Source organism: Cotesia typhae, unplaced genomic scaffold, assembly GCF_013202065.1.
Source record: "Cotesia typhae breed Kobodo isofemale line unplaced genomic scaffold, CoteBio_Ctyphae contig_44, whole genome shotgun sequence".
NCBI lineage: Eukaryota > Metazoa > Arthropoda > Insecta > Hymenoptera > Braconidae > Cotesia > Cotesia typhae.
Window position 1 is genome coordinate 2,375,302 of NW_027423753.1, and position 15,944 is coordinate 2,391,245.

The window sequence follows — 15,944 nt, forward strand, 5'->3', positions numbered from 1 at the left end:
TTTTAATTTTTGAAAATTCCTACATGTCAATTTTTCTTCTTTAATATTTTTACAATAATTTATTTGTCATAGAAAATATTAAATTAATTTTTATTAATTAATTGATTTTTTTTTTTTTAAATAAAATATATTTTATTCTTATTTACATTATAATTAATTTATATTTATTAAAATTATTAATACTATTTGTAATTTAAATTTATCAAAATTTATTTTATATTTTTCTCTAAAAATCGAGTTTTTTTTTTTTTAAACTATTTATTGTTTATTATTTATTTAAATAATTCTTACAATTGCGTACCTTCAATACCACATACTGATAAAAAAAACTCCCACATCTACATAGACATTGAATCGCTAGATGACAGCATATGTCCCATCATCATGCTCTCACTAAAACTCTAAGCTTCTTCCAATTTTATGTTAAAATAAATCAAACACTGTTACTATTATTCATAGAGGTACTCTTGTTGGCATGACATCAGTTTAATAGTTTAATACCATCGGCAAACCACATGGTACTCACTATGGATGACGAAACCCGCGTGCTCTTGCAGGATCAGATCAAGCAGCAGGGTGATCTCGTTAGGAAATTAAAATCCGCTAAAGCTGACAGTGCCCAGGTAATTTAATTACTTTTATTAATTTACACGCTTTAGTAACAACATATGGCACCTTGCTTCTCTATTTCATAATAATAACAATTATTTTTAAATTCTTAAAATATCATTTTTTTATAAATTAACAAATTTCTTTCATGTACAATTATTTAGACTAAATCACTTAACCTTACAAAATTTTCCTTTTTTTTTTTAATTAAAAATTGAAATTTTAATTATAGAAAATGTCAAAAATTTTGTAAAAATTAACTTGGCAGGTATTTAATAATTTTTAGAAATTTTTTTAAAAAATTAATTATGGCAAAAAAACATTGACATTTAAAAATTAAAAAAAATTAAAAATGCAATTTTTTTTAAATAATTTTTTAGAGCTAATTTAATTATTAAATAAAATCAAAAATTTGTTAAATGACAACTAATTTTAATGTCATAAAATTTTGTATAATTTAAAAAAAAAACGACATTAAAATTAGAAGTCACTGGAGAATTTTAAAATTATTTTTAAAAAATTGCATTTTTTAATTTTTTAAATTTCTAAATGTCAATTTTTTTTGCCATAATTTATTTGTTAAAAAAAATTCTAAAAATTATTAAAAATCTATTATGGAAAAATTTTAATAAAAAATTATGAAAATAAAATTACAAGCAAAAATTATGATAATACTAAAGTTAGCCGACGTTTTTAATTTTTTTATTTTATTTTAATTATTAAATTAGAAATTTTAAAAAAAATTTCACACATTGTTTTTCAAGTTTTTTCCAATTGAAATTTTTTTTTTTTTTCATCTTTAGAAGCTCTGAAAAATTATAAATGAGATTTTTATAAATAATTTTCTATGCCTAGTTTATTTTTCAAGCAAAATCAAAAAATTCTTAAGTGTCTGCTAATTTCAGCCTCATAAAAAATTAAAAGTCCAAATTAAAAAGAAAAAAAATTTTTTTTTTATAATTGTTTTGTAAAAAAAAAAAATGATTTGATTATCATAAAATTACATTTCAACAATTTTCTTATAAATTTCTCTCTCAGGATTTGGAAAAAAAAATTTTTCATTCAACTTTGAATGACATTAATTCAGAATTATCAAGAGTAAGTTTCGTTGGTGGCTGGTGTCCTTGTAATCTCGACATAAAATTATTAAATAAATGTAAATCATCAATTACCGATAATCTTGATCGTTGGCTGCATATTAAACGCTGGTTTTTAAACATTAAAAGTTATTCAGCAACAGAATGTTCAAAATTTCCTGTAATTAATGATAATGTCAATAACAATCCTTTGGTAAAGCTAGTCCTTAATATTTGCTCAGAAGACACTTGTCTGGAATTTGATAAAAAGGTGAGACAGTAATCCAATGACACTGTTGCAAATTTATCAAATAAAAATCAACATATTGTTCTCTTCTCCTTTAATTTTTAAATAATTGATTTGGAAAAATCTGTAACAGTGTCATTAATAAAAATTGTACTGTCAGTTTAGTTTAAATCAACTCAAGTGGATCTTTTGTCTTTGATTCTGGTTTGTTTATCACCTGGGCACCATGCTACGGTTTAAATATTTGTCGAACCTCATCAATACTGCTCATAAATGTCTCTACTCTGTTACCGCGGAACAGGTAGGCGCATTGAATTATTTTCCTGGTCCCTGTCAACTTATTATTAATGTAATAATTTTTTTCACTGTTCAGATCAATGAGGAAGTCGCTAAACTGCTGGAGCTCAAAGCAAAGCTTGGAGTTACCGATGCTGGACCCCAGAAATTCGTCCTCAAGACGCCTAAGGGCACAAGGGACTATAATCCAGAGCAAATGGCTCTTCGTCTTGGTGTCTTAGACAAAATTATTGACGTATTCAAACGTCATGGCGCTGAGACTATTGACACTCCGGTGTTTGAGCTAAAAGTATGATTTTTTTATTTTTATAATATTAATTATTGTAAAAATCTAAAAAGAAAAAAACATTTAGATGTCTGTTAATTTCAGTTTTATTTTATTTATTAAAAAAGGATATATTGTTAATAATTTAGTCATAATTTATATTAAAATTGAAAGGTATGCACTGCCGTAAATAGTATTGTAGAAAGTGATTTGTTGTAAAGGCCGTTCGATTGTTTTCTTTCATACTAACAGTTCAATAGTGAAAGTTTATAGAAAAATAAACTAGAGCGTTGAATTTATTATGTGTTAAAAAAAATTTTTTTTCAATTTTTTTGAATTTTGTTAAATTGCAATGTATTTTCTTAAATATTGACGTGTTTAGAGAAATAAGCTCATTCCGATATTACACTCATCAAGAGCTTTCATTTGAATACTTGCATTTTTTATATATTTTTCATATATACATATATATAATATATATAAATATATAAAATATATGAAAAATTGATGTGGGTACTCAAATGAAAGCTCTCGATGAGTATAATGTCAGGATGAGCTTATATCTTTAAAAATTTCAATAGTTCACAAGATATAATAATAATTTCTAAATAATTTGTTTCAGGAAGTTTTAACCGGCAAATACGGCGAAGATTCAAAATTAATCTACGATTTAAAAGATCAAGGCGGAGAAATTCTAGCCTTGAGATATGATCTAACCGTACCGTTTGCCCGTTATTTAGCGATGAGTAAAATATCGAACATAAAAAGATACCACATTGCAAAAGTTTATCGCCGAGATAATCCAGCGATGACCAGAGGCCGTTATCGGGAGTTTTATCAGTGTGATTTCGACATTGCTGGTGAATTTGACGCAATGGTACCAGACGCCGAGTGCGTGAGAATAGTCTCTGAAGCACTAACGGCCTTGGACATTGGTGCTTTTGTCATAAAAGTAAACCACCGCTGTCTTTTGGATGGAATCTTCGCAGCTTGCGGGGTGCCTGATGATAAATTCCGCACGATATGCTCGTCGGTCGACAAGCTGGACAAGAGCCCGTGGGAGGAAGTCCGCAAAGAGATGATTGATGAGAAACAACTGGACGCCTCTATCGCCGACAAAATTGGCGGCTACGTTTCTAAGCACGGAGACGCTAAGCTTATCGAAGAGCTGAGGCAGAATGAGCTTTTGATGAAGCAACCCGCTGCTAAACAGGGTCTGGATGCTATGGAGCTCCTGCTCAAGTACTGCGATCTGTTCAAAGTCACTGACAAAGTCGTCTTTGATTTGAGCTTAGCACGTGGGTTGGATTATTATACTGGAGTCATTTACGAAGCTGTTTTGATTGGTATGGGTTTTTTTTGCTGTTTTAAATTTAATTAATTTTAATTAAAAAAAAAAAAATAGCAAAATTTGCTCCAATTTAATTAAATCAAATAAATAATTAAATAGATTATTATAGAATAAATTTATCAAAAGAATGATTTTTGTAAAAATTAAAAAAAAAAATATTAGAATTTTTTTAAAAGTATTTAAATTTATTTTCTAAATTATATAAATATAAAAAATAAAATTCAAACCTTTTTTTTACAGACAGCGAAGTAGGAAGTGTAGCAGGTGGTGGCCGCTACGACAACCTCGTAGGAATGTTTGACCCAAAAAAGAAAACCGTACCCTGCGTTGGAGTATCTCTGGGAGTCGAGCGAATCTTCAGTGTCTTGGAGAACCGCCTGGCCGAGCAAGGCCAAAAAGTACGCACCAATGAGATCGAGGTGTTCGTTGCCACAGCCCAAAAAAACATGCACGAAGAACGAATGCGTGTTCTTGCAGATCTCTGGGCCGCAGGAATAAAATCCGTGCACTCTTACAAAAAGAGCCCCAAGCTCTTGGATCAGCTTCAATACTGCGAGGAGAAAGGTATACCCCTGGTCATCATTATTGGCGCTAAAGAACTTGCCCGCGGAGAAGTTACTCTCCGAGAAGTTGGAACTCGAGCAGAACGCTCAGTTCCTCGTACAAATCTGGTTGAAGAAATAAAAAAGTCCCTCTAGGTGTAATCTAGCGAGCTTATTTTTCTACAAAAGCTTTTGGATTTTTTTATTATTTAAATAAAGATAATTTGTAATGATAAAATCAATTTAAACTTGAATTGTGAGGGACATAGACAATTTATTACTAACGTAATTTATTTTTTAAAACTTTTTTTTAGTAAAAAGTTGTTATGACTATCTGTAATAAATTTTTCGGTAATGAAAATTGAAAAATTTTTCAGTTGTCGACTTATTTTAGTTAATTAAGGTAGCTCTCGGATTCTGTTTTTTTTTTCTAAGTTCAAAAAAATTTTTAGTTTGAAGAAAAAATTTTTTTTTGCATTTCTACACGTTTCATACAAAAATACATTGGTTCTCAAAAAAAAATTTTTTTTTCGGGAATAACTTTTTTTTTTTTTATTAACAATTAATAGAATTAATAATTTTTTTTTTTAAAGGTGTAATTACAGTAATTTTTTAGTTCAATAATAATTACAGCTTTCAAAAGATTTTTTATGAAAAATATATTAAAAGTCTTGATAATTTTTATTATTTTTTTAATAAATAAATCATGACAAAAAACTTAAAAAATTTTAAAATTTCCTTATAATTTTTTTATATTTCAATAATTAAAAAGCGCATTAATAACTTAATTTATTTCAATAAGACATCATCATAAATAAATCAATGAATTTTTTTGTCATTAAACTTATCATAACTTAATTAAATATTTTGATTGGAATTAAGTCTATTACAATTATCAGTTTTATCTAGACATATAATTTGGTCGGCTCATTTCAAAACACAGTCACATTCTTCAAATGTTTTAAAAATTTACTTACAAAAAAAAATTCAACACTTAAAATTAATAAAAAAAAACAATTATTAACCATATTTAGAAATGAGACACTCAAATTACCGTCATGTCTTTAAAAATCAAATAATTTAAAAGTAAATAAACTACAATATTATTTACAACAATTTTTACACCTAATTAATACAACATATTTATCACAGTATTTTGTTCGACTCAGATATATATAAATAATTATCTCAATCCGTATCAAAATCTTAAAAATAAAATTAACAAATAATCAGTTCTAAATTAAGTTGAAGATTCACGAGGACTATCACCAAGTCCAGTCGATACTTTAATTTTCATCGAATCGGAACCCGAATTGTCATTGATCTGTCTGGAGGCCCTGCTGTATCTCAAAAAGGGATCTTCAGCGGGTCTATCAATTTTATCGTCAATCAGCGGTTTGTAGCTATCAACGGACACTCTGGGCTTATCGGAATTTTTCCTGCCTTCATAGGAAGACTCTCTGGAGCTGCATTCGGATACCGTGGACACTTTCCTCCTAACATCGCTCCAATTGCCAATCGGACTATTACTCGAGCCAGCTTCTATTTTTACAGCGTCTATTTCTCGCAATATGTTATCTCTTCTCCCTGACACGGATTTACAGTCAATATCACTATCAATGTCCATTTTACCCTTCCCTTCGACCTTCTTTTCATCATCCTCAGGAACTAGAACAACCACAGGATCACTGCCGTTGAATTCCTGCTTAAAATCCCTGGTGAGCGGTGCAGTTTTAATATTCTTCACCTCCATCAGTCCCTGCGACACATTGCGGCCGCTCAAGGCATCGCAGGCGCCCAGTTCCGGGCTGTCCAGGTCAATGACAAAAGGATTCGTATAAGTCGTCTTAGACTCGACAGTATTCCCAGCGAAAGGGTTGTTCAAAGCGGAAAGCGCTGTTAAAAACGGCCGGCGCTGTTTTGCATCAGTAGTCTTGCCTCCAGTCTGATTAACCTGGCCCTGATTCGGCGAAACAATGGTCACAGTCTTCTGAACCGAGAACTTGTTCGTCGGATCCCTGGGGCCAAAAGTCGTGGTTCTGACCGCGGGATCCAGCGCCAGGGGGCTGATAGAATTGCTCCTATCGTTGCTCTGCGCGCCGTCTGTGTTGACGTCGCTCAAACTAAAAGCACGTACTCGCCGATTGAGCTGCCGCTGAAGAATCTCCTGGCGCCATCTAGAAGACAGCCCCTTAGCCGGAGGATCCCCGGTCCGCAAAGACACGCGGTGAACCGGGGAAGAAACTCCCGGAGCGCTCTCCATGGACACCAGGGGTTCCTTGGAGCCTTCGAAGGGCAAATTTGCGCTGTAAGCCGGAGGCGGGCTTGAGGAGTCCTTCCTGAGGTTCGACAAGTACGGCGAGGCCTGGGGAGTGACCACTGGTCTGAGCGAGAACCTCCTGTTCCTGGGTTTCACCGCCAGACTGTTCTTGCGCTGGTAAATTGGCGAAGAAGCTGAGGAATTCTCGACTGTTCTCAGGGAAAATCTCCTCGCGGCGGCACCTGTTACCGTGTTCTGGTTGCTCTGGGGCACGGAAGAGGCCGATTCTGGGGGAGCGAAGAGTGTGAAGAGACTCGGGAGCTTCGGAGGAGTCAGAGAAGCAGTTCCCATTTTCCTCTGCGGCTTTTTCATGTACTCGTCTGGAACCGCGCCTACTTGAGAGTGAAGCGCGGTTAAAGCTCGAATAAAGTCGGCTAGAGTCGTCTCCTCGAGCAAGCTGCTGCCTTCCAGAGTCGAGGACAAGTCCGCGGCTCCAGTGTGCGTGAAGTAAGTCGACCTGTCGGTGTAGCTGGTCACGTTGGTCAGATAATCGTCGTCGTTGCTGTCCAGGTCGCCGACTGAGACGGAGTTCCGAGTCCGGGCGTCCTTCTTGGTCGAGAGTTGCTTTATCCACCTGGGGAGCGGGACACTCTTGGGCAAGTTAAGCGGGAACAACGATTTGCTCTCCTTGTCTCTGTCTTTGGAAGATTGGCCGTTCTTGCGCGCTCGCATCAGCTCCTGGATCTTCCGGGAGGCCGCGGGCCCGGACCAGGTCCACTCCTGGTTCGTTTGCTCGGGATTGTAAGACGGGTCGAGTCTCACCTCGCTCGTGGCTCGGGACCTGGGCTTCCTGCTCCAGGGGATTCGGTCTCCGCCGACCTGCCAGCTGGGCTCTGGTCCGCGCTCACCCGAGAGAATCTCCTTGTCGCTGAACCCTTGGACGCCTCGCGGGTCCATGTCTACTTGCTCGTCGTCGTCTGGAGGAGGCGGAATGTATCCTAGGATGTTGACTAATCTGGCAAGCATCTCCGCTGGCTGGACCATCGCGTGGGTCGCGAAAGTCGCGTTCTTGTCGATTCTTTGCAGGTCTGTTTCGGAAACTACTCGCGGGACCAAGACTTCCATCGGGACTACTTCGCTGTTTGCTCGGCGACGCGGGTGAGGTGGTGTGAATGGCTCAAGACCGCCGTATACTAGTTGTCGCAGGTCCGGGAAGCTGTTGCTGCGCATTAACGTTGCTGGTGGTGCGTCGTACTCATCGTCGACGTAGATTCTCTGTAAGATAGAAGATTAAAAGTTAGGTCATTATTTACAAGTAGAATACCGATTTTGGGTGAAAAATTAACATTTAAAAAGGTTTTTTCCACTTGTTTTTACGGTGCATTTATGATAAAATTTCGTTAAAGAAAAAAATGAAGATTTAGATCGATTATTTTGCCTTTAAAAGTTGGAAAAAATATTGGCTTTCATATTTTTGGATAAAATTTCTATTTTATGTTTTTGACATATTTTTTTTTTGAAAAATACATAAAAAAACGAACAAAAAAAAATTGATCAATTTGATGAAAAAAAAAAAAATTTCTATGTAAATAATTACCGATTTCTAAAGAGCGTATTGCTTGTTATAGGTGTTAAAAGTGCTTAAAGCGCGCAAAATTATTATTTTTTTTTTTTTTTCAATTATCTTAAGAATGTTAAAATGTAAAAATTTAATGATATCAAAATTTCATGAAAAATTTTTTATTAAAATCGACAATTTATAGTTTGAATTTCTAAAGCAAAATGTTAAAAAACAAAAATAATATTTTTTCATGGAAGGAATATAAATTTATCTCGTACGCCCTTTTGGTATTTGTACCGCAAAGTGGTTGATGTTATTACGGGTAATTGTAATTTTAATAGTGATTGAAATAGTTGAGTAAAAAAGTTAATAAATAATGAGTTTACCTTGACTTTAGACAGCTGTAACTCGTTAAATATTCTCCTGAGGTAATTGATGTCTCGTGTGAGCTGGTTAAATACCTTATTCTGCGTATGCTTTATATTCACAGCAAGTTTGTGCTCGAGCTGGGTTATTTTCTTGCTCTTAAATCCCCGTGTTATGAAGGTCATTATCATCACAATGTACCCGAGTCCGAAGGAAATCCAGATTATTAGAAATGCCTTGTATGAGCCGACAAAAAAATTACCGCCAGGAGAGTTTTGACCTGATCAATCAAGAAATATTTTTTTTATTGTTACTATAATTACATGTACTAGCACTCAAAGGTAAGAATAATAAATAATTTAGATAAATTATTGTATACAAAATTTATTGAAGAAAACAACTTATAAAAATTTGATTTTTTTTTTGAATTTTTGAAAATTTTTAATTACTGTAATTTCTAAATCTATTGACCGATTTGACTCTTCTTCAAACTCGACTCGAGAATCATCCAAAAAATAACTATCATTAGTTTTATTAGAATCCGATGTACACAGTAAAAAATTTTACTGTCATTGCGTCAAAAAATTTTGTGTTAAATTTAATATAAAAATTTTCAAAAGAGTGAAAAAAAATTTCAGATAGTAGCTAGTATAATCCAGATTATAATGAGTATAATCCAGATTACAATGAGTATAATCCAGATTACAATGAGTATAATCCAGATATCACCCAGTATAATCTGGATTATACTAGCTACTATCTGAAATTTTTTTTTTTTTCACTACAGATATCACTGAGTATAATCTGGCATGATATTCAGTGTCATCTTGTTCTTTTTATGTATGTACTTATGTAATAAAATTACTACAAAAAGTTAAATAATTTTCTTCTGTTTTAGTTCACAATTTCTTAAAATTTTAAAAATAAATTCAAGATGTTAAAACATTGCCAAGTTGATGTTTGACGCGTTCACAAAAGAAACGCCTACATAATATGAATTTTATAGGTAAATTTATGAATTTATTTATTTATTTATTTATGGTTGCTGTTACACTTAAATAATAAATTTATTGTAACCGTAAGAAATGATGTATGTAATGAGGTGGATTATTGCAGCGTTACATTTATTATTGTTGAGAGTTGCAATCATGACCATTTATACTGTGTGATTCATATAATATAATATAATACGGTTGACACGAATACAAATAGCTCATGCTCATGCTGTGCTAAGTGACTTAGTGATGGTGAGTTCCTCTATCCTCTGTACTCTAAACTCTATACTGTACTTTACTTCTATTACTTACATTTACCTCGTGTCCTCTTTTTATTTTTCAGCGCAAGCATAAATAAATGGATTCAGATTCAGTAAGAACAATTAAATGATTCACGGAATTTTAAGAGAAGATATAGATTTAGGTATTTAAAGATACTTAATTTAAGTTCATTAATTATTTGATCTATATTTTTTAGGTACCTGCTACTAAATCGCCGAACCCGATGGTCGTCAGGGTGACAAACGCGTAGTAGACTGATTGATCGTAGGTCCACTCTTCGACGTACGAAAATATAAATGCTGGGAAGAATATAAATACGACGATACCGGGAACGAGGTACATGAGGATTTGGAAGAAAAAAGTGAACTTTTTCGTTTCTTTGGGCTTCTGGCAGTCGTCTTCTTTGTATGACTTGTAGTTGCGGTGCGCTTTTATGAAGACGCTGGAAAAAAAGTCTCCCAGGTTCGCCAGAAGGATTCCGTTTATCGGGATCCCAATTATGGCGTAGAATATCATCACAATACGACTTGATAGCTTTGTTGGTGCCAAGTTTCCGTAGCCTGAAATTTTTTGTACAATTATAAAAGGTATTTTCTTTTTCTTATATTAAATTTTTTTTTTTAATCTATAAATAAATTATTGTCAAAATTACAAATTAATCAAGTCAATTTTTTTTTTTAATTTTTATTGTAAAAATTTATTTAAAAATAAAAAAATTGAACTTAAAAAAGTTTCAAGTGCCAAATTAACAAAAAATTTTTTAAGTAATTAATCTCAAATTTAACTTTGTAAATAGTAATTATATTTTATGCCAAAAATTTAATTTAATAATAAATAGAATAATTATTTAAATTAAATTTTATCTAGCAATTTTTATGATTTCTTTATAAATAAATTACTGTATAGAAAATTTATCAAAAACTACTTCTTGTAAAAAATTAAAAAAGAATATTAGTATAATTTTTATTATGGTGTTATACTCATCAAGAGCTTTCATTTGAATACCCACATGCATTTTCATATATTTTTCATATATACATATTTATAATATATATAAATATATGAAAAATTGATGTGAGTACTCAAATGAAAGGTCTTGATGAGTGTAATATCAGGATGAGCTTATATCTTTAAAAATGTCAATAGTTCACAAGATACAAGGTCATTTCTTAATTACATATCTTGAGATAGAGAATTTTCGAATGGAATTTTTTTTATTCAATTAAAAAAAAGAACTGAAAAGTATTAACTAGCAAAAATTCTCCAAAATAACCATAAATATTTAAATAACGAATGAGAATAGTTTAATAAAATTAGCATTGACCAACTTTCGAAAAAAATCAAAAATTTATTCGAGGTCTTGTATCAACCTTGTTAAAAAAATTCTTACCCGAAAAATCAATTTTAAAAGTGAACAATGCTCATGAAATGAATAAATGATAAAACTATTAATTACAAACTCAATAAAACGGAATTGATAGCTGGCTAATTATCATACTTTCAATAAATGAAGTAACGCACACTTTAACAACGTGACTAAATCTTCTATATACATTAATTTTACTTCATTAGAACAAATTACTGATAAAGCTAACAATAGAAATAATAAAAAAAAAAAAAAAAAAAAAAAAAAAAAAAAAAAAAAAAAAAAAAAAAACAAACCAATTGTACTGACGACAGTGTAGGAAAAATAAAAAGTGTTGTAAAAGTCCCATTTGAGCGGGTCCTCTTCACCTTCGGAGTAATTTTTAACAGACTTGCCGCAGTACTGCGACAATTTTTCAAATATCTCGTGTTGATCTTTTTTCGTGTCAGGTACATAATATTTGTGCAGCAGCTCTGTAAAAAAAATAATTAGATGAGTAAATTTAGTTGGATGTAAATTACGAGAACACATACAATAGGAAGAGGAAGACTTTCATAAGCGATTACCGGTCCTTGGTCTAATCAACGCGAAAGCGATCTCTACTCGTACGTTTATTGTCTCGACAATTGCCTTCAATTATCTTATCAACCGATACTTGTTAGTTATATTTTCCGTTTTGTTCCTTATACTGTTGTCTACACGCAATCATAAATTCTAGTTGACATTCAAATAATAATAATAATAATAATAACAATAATAATAATAATAATAATATAAATAAACATTCTTGAGCCTTTAGAGGGATGAAAATAATTTTTTTGTTTTTTTTTTTTTTTTCAATTGATAATTGTCAATAATTCGGACTATTATCAATTTTCTGTCTTTTGAATCCTCTTTTTAATAGCAATAATAATCTTTTCAATTTAATTGAATCATTGCGGGAGTCATAAGTCTACATAGTATCTAATATGTAGTATGTGTATGTATAAATCAAGTCAATTGAACTTGAATCAATCTAAAAGTGTCTTCACTTTGATAAAAATAACATAAAAGATGACTTGGTGACCTTTTTTTAACAAATATATTAGATTAAATTATCGGATTCGTTTATTGTGCAATATTATTTTTTATTGAAACAATTAAATCATTTTTTTTTGTTTCAGAGTGATAAAGGAAATGGAAATTTAATAAATATACGACGTACAGAGAGTATTGCAAATACAAGTAAACATTGACGCGTGGAATATTCATTTTGAGTGAATTTTAAAAATGAATGGACTTGAACTCGGGTTCATTGGATTTTTCAACTGTTGATTTAAGTTATTGTCATTTATTCGCTACGTACTTTTTTTTTGTCAAGAGTACTCTTGCAATAACAAGTTAATTAGAGAGTTGTTAAATTTTTTTTGTATCTTTATCGGGCGATAAATTTTTAGTGATAATTTAATCACTCAGATTTCAAATCAATGAGAGTATTTTTAAATCATTTTTTTACAAGTATACTCTAATTTTTTTTTTTTTTTCAATAAAATATTAAACTTGAAAATAAATTGTGACAGTTAAATATCAAAAAATATTATTAATTATAAAATTTGGACAAAAATATTATCGTTGAAATCTTAAAAATTTTCAGATACAAAATTATCGATATCTTTTTGTCAAGAATGTTAATTTAGATATTTTGTCTTGTAAACAAGATAATTACTCCATATCAGTTAAATATTATTGAATGTAATCACATAATTTTTTTTTTTATTATTTATTTATAAATTTCGATTTTTTTTTCTTCAAATTTTATTAAAAATTTATAAATTATTTAAATAAAAAAATATCTGACATAAGACCGCAAGAAATAAAAAATAAATGTCAAGAAAAACCACAAAAAAACATTGAAAATTACTAAAATATTTTTTTTTTATTAAAAAAATTATTTTAAAAAAATTTCATTTGTAAGAAACGAAAAACTGTAAGTGCAATTTTTTTGTTCCAATTTAATAAATAGAAAAAAATAAACAAATTAGAAACGTCGGCTAGTATTATCAAAAAAATATTGGAAAACTCTGTGAAGAATTTCATAAAAAAAAAACTCACCAACTAAAAATGAATGAACAAATGAATGAATGGTATAACATATAAATAAATGAAGAATAAAACGACACAAAAGATAAATAAATACTTTCGAATATTATATACAAAAATATCACAATTAAAAACAGATTTAAAAATCACCAAAACTAATCAGTGTAATACAATACAACAACGCAAACATATACGATAATTGTAAAATAACATTAAAAGAGACGGATCGATCAATCGGCCCTTGGATCAAGCGTCAATAAATAAAGACACATGGCATTGTGTAAACCGAGGATGGACAAAGCCTTCTCAACCGCAATAATCCAATCCGGCACTCCTTTGCATACAAAAATCCTAACGCTATTATCCGTCCACTTGCACTTACACTTCCTCTACTCACATTTACAACTCCACATTTACAACTCGACTTAATAAAAAAAAAAAAAAAAAAAAAAAAAAAAAAAAAAAAAAAAAAAAAACGGTAAATGATTTATTTTTGAGCACCATACAAGCCATTTTAAATATCACTAAAATTCTTTAAATCTGATCCTACCGAAGTACTAGACTAATTGCTCCGGTAATAGATTACACTATCTTGTCACTTAGATTTATCAACTCACCAAAATCAAGCTAGTGCTTAGCAATATATTTCAAATAATAATAATAAAATAAAATAATAACCAAAAATTAACAAAAACTAATTTTAAAAAATAAAAATTTATGACATTAAATTAGAAGATGTTTAAAAATTTTTTATTTTTTTTTTTTTAATTAAATTACGACTAAAAAAATATTTTTTAAAAATTGCACTTGTAGTTTTTCAAGTTTTTTACATGTGAAATTTTTTTTTAATTGTTTAATTGAAATTTCTTCAATAAAAAATTTCTAAAAATTTTGAAATGTCAGCTAACTTTATTTTCATAAAAATTTACCATTTATTTCTGCACTTTTCCTATTTCATCTTAAATAATAATAATAATAATAATAAAATAAAATAAGCAATATCAATATTGTAATTATTTTTTTTAATTTTTTCGCTGATTTTTGCGCTCTAAAAATTAACAAAAACTAATTTAAAAAAATAAAAATTTACCATTTATTTCAATGCGTTCTTGACGAGCTTTCTGCACTTTTTCTATTTCATCTTGACTTTCCAGGTAAAAAAATAATCCAGTACCAAAAAGGAGATAAGCGAAGAAAATCATCAATAAAACCATCCATTGCTTCTTTGACATTTTAACGCGTTTGTAAAATTATATAATAATTAATTAATTAATTAATTAATTAAAAAATAACAACACTATGTACACTGTACACTTAAAACAATTTGTCACGAAGTCATTTTAACAATAAATTTATATTTTTTATTAGTTATATTTATAATGTGTTATTGTCACACTGCTAATAAGTAATTAATAAAAGGCCTTTGTGTAGACACTAGTTTGTTATGTTTTTATTGGTACTGTGTGTACATGTAAGTGTTAAATACATATGTAACGTGTGTACAAACGTCGAGTAATTCGAATCCACGACTAGACAGCGTGCGTGGATCTTCAGTAAGCCGGCGTACTCTCTTTTAATGTTTTCGCCCCCCCAATAATATCTCCCGCCACTCGGATAAAAATTTTTTGAATTTCCCCCCTCTTTTCGCGCATGCGCGGGCATTTTTATTGGTCGCTGATTTTTTTTTTATTTATAAAATTATTTACAATTTATTTCTATTAATTTAATCAAATTAAATTATTAATTATTAATTTTAGACATTTAATTGTTGAATTCGTTTTAAATAATTAGTTTGATTTATAAAATTCAGTGAAATTTTTGAATTGTAACGGCTTTCAAGATGGCGTCACTTCTAAGATGGTGAAAATCGGAGTAACTGTCTTTTTTGGGCGATTAGCCGTTGCAATTATTTTTTCGGTGATTAAAAATTAGTTCGCATTCGATTTTAGGTTACAATTAATCGTGCGCATGATTAAAAATTAAAAGAATATTAAAAACTATAAAATTTTATTAAAAAATTAATATTTCATAAATTTTCTTTGTTCTTTCGGATAATTGTCATGATGATGATCAACAAAAATTAATTTAGCAGATATTTTGTTGGTTTTAGAATTTTTTTGACAAATAAATTATGACAATAATAAATTGACATGAAAAAATTAAAAAAAATTAAAAATCTAATTTTTTTGAAAAAATTTTTTTGTCAAAAAAAATTGTCAAGTCACTGCTGCTGAATGTCTTTGATGATGAAATCTTAAAAAAAAATTAATATTTCATTTTATTTGTTTTTTTGGACAGTTGTCATGATGATGCTGAATGAAAATTAATTCAACAGATTTTTTGTAATTTTTAGAATTTTTTTGACAAAAAAAAATTAGAAAAAAAAATTAAAAATCCAATTTTTTAGATGACATTCAAGTTAGCTGACACTTGACAATTTTTTTAATTTTATTTAACAAAAATATTTTTTTCAAAAAATTGTATTTTTTAATTTTTTAATTTTCTAAATGTCAATTTTTTTTTGTCATAATTTATTTATTAAAAAAATTATTAAAAATTGTCAGCTGTTAGCTAACTTGAGCATCATCTTGTCATAAGGTCACAAGTATGTGCCGAACGGCTTTGACTTTGTCACCAGATAGAAAAAC

General features: G+C 30.1%; 2 protein-coding genes across 7 annotated transcripts; one reads left to right on the top strand and one right to left on the bottom strand.

Annotated features, from left to right (window-relative positions):
* The first annotated feature begins 403 nt into the window (after positions 1-403).
* Positions 404-4,756, top strand: Hisrs (histidine--tRNA ligase). 6 transcript variants are annotated; one of them, XM_074245434.1, is made up of 5 exons: positions 404-623; positions 1,648-1,956; positions 2,306-2,518; positions 3,117-3,840; positions 4,086-4,756. In XM_074245434.1, the coding sequence occupies exons 1-5, from the start codon at positions 516-518 to the stop codon at positions 4,541-4,543; spliced, it is 1,812 nt and encodes a 603-aa protein (XP_074101535.1). In that variant the 5' UTR covers positions 404-515; the 3' UTR covers positions 4,544-4,756. The 6 variants fall into 6 exon arrangements, with proteins under 6 accessions (XP_074101535.1, XP_074101538.1, XP_074101540.1 ...); XM_074245437.1 differs by lacking the exon at positions 1,648-1,956 and adding an exon at positions 2,093-2,233 and having other exon boundaries at positions 410-623; XM_074245439.1 differs by lacking the exon at positions 1,648-1,956 and adding an exon at positions 2,098-2,233 and having other exon boundaries at positions 410-623.
* Positions 4,757-5,062: 306 nt separating this feature from the next.
* On the bottom strand, positions 5,063-14,835 carry Ork1 (open rectifier K[+] channel 1). The gene is made up of 5 exons (XM_074245414.1): positions 14,387-14,835; positions 11,514-11,690; positions 10,052-10,411; positions 8,595-8,854; positions 5,063-7,922 (listed from the first exon to the last, which is right to left on the bottom strand). Exons 1-5 carry the CDS (start codon positions 14,526-14,528, stop codon positions 5,628-5,630), a joined length of 3,234 nt encoding a protein of 1,077 aa, XP_074101515.1. The 5' UTR covers positions 14,529-14,835; the 3' UTR covers positions 5,063-5,627.
* Between the last annotated feature and the right edge of the window lie 1,109 nt (positions 14,836-15,944).

Coding starts and splice junctions, on each gene's coding strand:
- Ork1 (XM_074245414.1), bottom strand. CDS start 14,528: ATGTCAAAGAAGCAATGGATGGTTTTATTGATGATTTTCTTCGCTTAT. Junction 11,691..14,386: donor AGAACGCATTGAAATAAATG/GTAAATTTTTAT, acceptor TTTTTTTTACAG/AGCTGCTGCACAAATATTAT. Junction 8,855..10,051: donor GTTCGGCGATTTAGTAGCAG/GTACCTAAAAAA, acceptor TTGATTGATCAG/GTCAAAACTCTCCTGGCGGT.
- Hisrs (XM_074245434.1), top strand. CDS start 516: ATGGTACTCACTATGGATGACGAAACCCGCGTGCTCTTGCAGGATCAG. Junction 624..1,647: donor CTAAAGCTGACAGTGCCCAG/GTAATTTAATTA, acceptor TTTCTCTCTCAG/GATTTGGAAAAAAAAATTTT. Junction 3,841..4,085: donor TTACGAAGCTGTTTTGATTG/GTATGGGTTTTT, acceptor TTTTTTTTACAG/ACAGCGAAGTAGGAAGTGTA.